Below are 6,000 nucleotides of genomic sequence, written 5' to 3' on the forward strand. Positions count from 1 at the left end.
TGATTCCGGGTATGGAAGGGTTGTCTTATGAGGAAAGATTGAACAGGTTGGGTCTGTACTCACTGGAGTTTAGAAGAATGAGAGGAGATCTTATTGAAAGATATAAGATTCTGAGGGGACTCGATAGGGTAGATGCTGAGAGGATGTTACCCCTCATGGGGGAATCTAAAACTAGGGGACATAGTCTCAATAAGGGGTTGCCCGTTTAAGACGGAAATGAGGAGGAATTTCTTCTCCCAGAGGGTCGTGAATCTTTGGAATTATTTACCCCAAAAAGCTGTGGAGGCCGAGTCATTGAATACATTCAAGGCTGAGTTAGACTAATTTTTGGTCAGCAAGGGTGTCAATGGATATGGGGAAAGGCCGGGAAAGTGGAGTTGAGGTAAAAATCAGATCAGCCATGATCTCACCAAATGGCGGAGCAGGCTCGAGGGGCCGAATGGCCTACTCCTGCTCCTATCTCTTATGGTCTTAAACTCTGCTGCCCGTATCCTAACTCACACCAAGTCCTGTTCTCCCATCACCCCTGTGCTCGCCTTGATTTTAAAATTCTCATCCTTGTTTTCAAATCCCTCCATGGCCTTTCCCCTGCCTATCTCTGTAGCCTCCTCCAGCCCCTACAACCCTCCGAGATCTCTGCGCACCTCCAATTCTGGCCTCTTGCGCATCCCCGATTTTAATCGCTCCACCATTGGTGGCCATGTCTTCAGCTGCCTAAGCTCTGGAATTCCCTCCATAAACCTCTCTGCCTTTCTCTCCTCCTTTAAGACCCTCCTTAAAACCTATTTCTTTGACCAAGCTTTTGGTCACCTGTCCTAATACCTCCTTATGTAGCTCGGGGTCATATTTCGTTTGATAACGCTCTTGCGAAGTGTCTTGGGACGTTTTGCCACGTTATAGGCGCTATGTAAATAAAAGTTGTTCTTGTTGTTGGGACGGGTTGTCAGTGCGTTAGATACAGTGTCTTTTCCCTCTCTGGGACCAGGTCTCACAGTGTGTTAGATACACTGTCCTTTCCTCCTCTGGGACCGGGTGTCACGGTGTGTTAGAGACACTGTCCTTTCCCCCTCTGGGACTGGGCGTCACAGTGTGTTAGATACAGTGTCTTTTCCCTCTCTGGGACCAGGTCTCACAGTGTGTTAGATACACTGTCCTTTCCTCCTCTGGGACCGGGTGTCACGGTGTGTTAGAGACACTGTCCTTTCCCCCTCTGGGACTGGGCGTCACAGTGTGTTAGATACAGTGTCTTTTCCCTCTCTGGGACCGGGTCTCACAGTGTGTTAGATACACTGTCCTATCCCCCTCTGGGACTGGGTGTCACAGTGTGTTAGACACACTGTCCTATCCCCCTCTGGGACTGGGTGTCACAGTGTGTTAGACACACTGTCCTTTCCCCTCTGTCGTGGTATCACAGTGTGTTATATACACTGTCCTTTGCCCTCTGTCTGGGTGTCACAGTGCGTTAGATGCACTGTCCTTTCCCCTCTGGGACCCCTTGCAAATACTTACATCCTCCGAAGGACTTGTTGCAGATACTGACACACTCCCCCTGCAAAAATTGACACTCCCGGAACTCCCTGTAAATACTGACACACTCCCGGGGATACCCTGTAACTACTGACACACTCCCGGGGACCCCCTGTAAATACTGACACACTCCCGGGGACACCCTGTAAATACTGACACACACCCGGGGACCTCTTGTAAATACTGACATGCTCCCGGGGACCCCCTTTAAATACTGAAACACTCCCGGGGACCCCCTGTAAATACTGACACACTCCCGGGGACTCTCTGTAAATACTGACACACTCACGGGGACCTCCTGTAAATACTGACGCACTCTTGGGACGCCATGTAAATACTGACACACTCCCAGGAACCCCGTGTAAGCACTGACACACTCCCAGGGATCATCGAGTCTGTTCCACCATTTGATCTGATCATGGTCGATCTGTACATAGGATCAGGAGGCCATTCATCCCCTCAAGCCTGTTCTGCCATTAAATGAGATCATTGCCGATCTGTACCACAACTCCATGAACCTGCCTTTACTCCGTGTCCCTTGATACCCAAAAGGATCAAAGTGGTGAGTCAGCAGTTAGAACTGGGCACGTTGATGGGGTGTTACCAGAACCTGTTAAAGGTCCCGATGTTATGGGGGGCTTATTTGGGTGTCCTATTTGCGATCTCAGTGACTCCCAAATGATGACGGTTTTAACTCTCGACGTTCCCTTTTTTCAGTCAGCCTCATTTCACCAGGAACACTCCAAGAGGTGGAGGTGGCCCTGATCGGGCACAGGACGTGTAACCGGCTGTACCAAGCTGGAATGACCATTGGCTCCAGCAAGATCAACATCATCAACTCGATGCTGTGTGCCGGCGTCCCAGCGGGCAAGAAGGGCACCTGTGAGGTGAGATGAGAGCGAGGGTGGAGGGGGGGGAACATGGGGACAGAATCGATCCTTCGACGGGACTCACCAAGGCCTCAGAGAGGCCAGGAGGGAATCGGAAACTGGAAGGGGTGCTATTCTGAGGTTAAAGCACTTTGGCAGGGGAGTGTAGGGGGAGGTCTACTCTATCTAATTTGTGCTGTACCTGACCCTGGGAGTGTTTGATGGGACAGTGTAGAGGGAGCTTTACTCTGTATCTAATCTGTGCTGTACCTGACCCTGGGAGTGTTTGATGGGACAGTGTAGAGGGAGCTTTACTCTGTATCTAACCCTGTACCTGCCCTGGGAGTGTTTGATGGGACAGTGTAGAGGGAGCTTTACTCTGTATCTAACCCTGTACCTGCCCTGGGAGTGTTTGATGGGACAGTGTAGAGGGAGCTTTACTCTGTATCTAACCCTGTACCTGCCCTGGGAGTGTTTGATGGGACAGGGTAGAGGGAGCTTTACTCTGTATCTAACCCTGTACCTGCCCTGGGAGTATTTGATGGGACAGTGTAGAGGGAGCTTTACTCTGTATCTAACCCTGTACCTGCCCTGGGAGTATTTGATGGGACAGTGTAGAGGGAGCTTTACTCTGTATCTAACCCTGTACCTGCCCTGGGTGTGTTTGATGGGACAGTGTAGAGGGAGCTTTACTCTCTATCTAATCCGTGCTGTACCTGCCCTGGGAGTGTTTTTTGGGATTATAATTTTGATTTCTGTTGTTTGTTTGATGAACAGGGAGATATGGGTGGGCCTCTGGCCTACTTGAACGAGGGTACCTGGGTGCAGGTTGGCATCGTCAGCTTCAGTGAGGGTTGTGGGAAAAATATTCGGCCCGGCGTCTACACAGCAGTCGCCCCCTTCCAGGAATGGATCAATGCGAGAGTCTCCGGGCTGCAGTTCATGGCTCCGACATTGGCGTTGCGGCTCTCACCGGAAGGTTGCCTGAACAGTGTGCCAGGAGGCATCGGGAGGCTCCTACTCCATGCGGGCAGCATCCTCTGCCTCCTCCTCTGCGGCATCTTGCTGAACGATTAGATGCCGGGCAGAACTGAAGGGGTGTGGGGTGAGGGAATAATCCGGGAGTCGAGGAAATTTAGCTGAATTTTTTACGCAACGCCAAAAATCAAAACCGATTCGCAAACCCACCCTGAACCCGTCAAGGGGGGGATCGTGGTATGAAAACGCACAGAGCCAGAATGTCTGCAGTCTCCTCCAACCAGCGTTGTCCAGTAGGAAATGGCTGACCAGCCACGAGTGTAACCACGGGAACACCGTTTTTAGCCACAAACGCCCACTAATTTAATGCCTTACTCGCAACACGGGTGAATGTGCTTGGAGTGTGTAAATGTCCTTCAAAGATCTACCGCGACTCGGTGACCAATGAAGGAAAGCAGACACAGCGATCAAAAAACACACTCGCTTTTCCACACACAAAAGGGTTAAAATTCGCACACATATGACTTGCGGGTGCAAGTATTGAGATCACAAGCCCAACAATAGTGTCTGTTTCCCATTTTCTATTCACTGATCGGAAATGCAATGAGCCACATCTGGATTCTCAAGTCACCACATGTGGCTCGTGGCTAATGTATTGGACAGCACTGCCTTTTCTGACCTTTGACCCTCGGGGCGTTTTTTACTACGTAAAGGCACTATAGAAATGCGTGTTGTTATTGTCGTTGTTTATTTAGACTTCGTAATCTCAAAGTGATAAAGCAGCAGAATAATTTTCCTGTCCTCGCTGCACATTGCACTCTCTTGACACATTTTGCTTATATCAATAAATACGCTGATTGACTGTCCAATCTGCTTTGCTTCGTTTGGCTTGTGTGAGACGCACCCTGTTAGAGCCCTGTGCACCTGGAGGACCCAAGGTTTGATTCCCTGGTCGGCACTGAATGTTCGCAGGAGTAGACCGGGTTCCTATGAATCGGGGTCAAAACACCTTCTTCAGAACTTATTTCTTACACAGTCAAAAAGAGGTTCGGATGAAACAGCCTTTCGTAGACTTCCCAGTGCAAAGTTTGGACCTGGGTGTTACATCAAGTTACATCGAAACTACAGCACAGAAACAGGTCATTCGGCCCAACTGGTCTATGCCAGCATTTATGCTCCACACAAGCCTCCTCCCTCCCTACTTCAGCTAACCGTATCAGGATAACCTTCTATGCCTTTCTCCCCCATGTGCTTATCTAGCTTCTCCTTAAATGCATCTATGCTATTTGCCCTCAACTACTCCTTGTGGTAGCACGTTCCACATTCTTACCACTCTTTGGGTAAAGAAGTTTCTCCTGAATTGCCTATTGGATTTATTAGTGTCTATCTTATATTTATGACCTCAAGTGGAAACATTTTCTCCACATCTACCCAATCAAACCCTATCATTATCTTAAAGACCTTTATCAGGTCACCCCTCAGCCTTCTCTTTTCCAGAGAAAAGAGCTCCAGCCTTTTCAGCCTTTCCCGATAAGGATATCCTCTCAGATCTGGTATCATCCTTGTGAATCTTTTTTGCACCCTCTCCAATGCCTCTACATCCTTTCTATAATATGGAGACCAGAACTGTGCACAAGTGTGGTGTAACCAAGATTGTGTACAAGTTTAACATAACTTCTTTACTTTTCAATTCTATCCCTCTAGAAATGAACCCCAGTGCTTGATTTGCCTTTTTTATGGCCTTATTAACCTGCGTCGCTAGATTTGTGATTTCTGTATCTGTAACCGAGGTCCCTTTGCTCCTCGATCCCGTTTAGACTCTTATTATCCAAGCATTATGTGGCCCCCTTATTCTTCCGACCAAAATCACACTTATCTATATTGAAATTCACTTGCCAATTACACGCCCATTCTGCTAGTTTATTAATGTCCTCTTGCATTTTGACACATTCTTCCTTTGTATTAACTACACCCCCCAGTTTGGTGTCGTCCTCAAATTTTGAAATTGTACTTCCGATTCCCAAATCCAAATCATTAATGTAAAAAGATTTACTAGAATGGTTCCAGGGATGAGGGAATTCAGATACGTCGATAGACTGGAGAAGCTGGGGTTGTTCTCCTAACAGCAGAACAACAGAAGGTTAAGAGGAGATTTGATAGAAGTGTTCAAAATCATGAAGGGTTTAGATAAAGTGAATAAAGAGAAACTGTTCCCATTGGCCAGAGGACATAGAATTAAAGTGATTGGCAAAAGAACCAAAGACGACATGAGGAAAAACTTTTTTACGCAGCGAGTAGTTATGATCTGGAATGCACTGCCTGAAAGGGTGGTGGAAGCAGATTCAATCATGGCTTTCAAAAAGGAATTGGATAAATTTTTGAAGGGAAAAAATTTGCAGGGCTATAGGGAAAAAGCGGGGGATGCGGACTGAGACTAACTAGATTGCTCTTACGAAGAGCTGGCACGTGCTCCATGGGCCGAATGGCCTCCTTCTGTGCTGTAACCATTCTATGATTCTATGAAATTATAAACAACAGTGGTCCCAGTACCGATCCTTGTGCAAAACCACTTCCCACCTTTTGCCAGTCTGAGTAGCTACCCTTAACCCCTATTCTCCCTTTTCTA

General features: G+C 47.9%; 1 protein-coding gene across 1 annotated transcript in view; it reads left to right on the plus strand.

The window, feature by feature from the left end:
* The window catches only part of LOC137310258 (serine protease 53-like), a gene marked incomplete at its 5' end in the record, with an annotated part of 73,112 nt that extends 69,639 nt beyond the window's left edge, over positions 1-3,473 (plus strand). The window contains 2 exons of the mRNA XM_067978154.1: positions 2,245-2,414; positions 3,174-3,473. Coding sequence (XP_067834255.1) covers positions 2,245-2,414; positions 3,174-3,473 — 470 coding nt within the window. The remainder of the gene's footprint in view (positions 1-2,244; positions 2,415-3,173) is intronic.
* Between the last annotated feature and the right edge of the window lie 2,527 nt (positions 3,474-6,000).

The sequence above is a fragment of the Heptranchias perlo genome, unplaced genomic scaffold (assembly GCF_035084215.1).
Source record: "Heptranchias perlo isolate sHepPer1 unplaced genomic scaffold, sHepPer1.hap1 HAP1_SCAFFOLD_237, whole genome shotgun sequence".
In the NCBI taxonomy this organism is placed as follows: Eukaryota; Metazoa; Chordata; class Chondrichthyes; order Hexanchiformes; family Hexanchidae; genus Heptranchias; species Heptranchias perlo.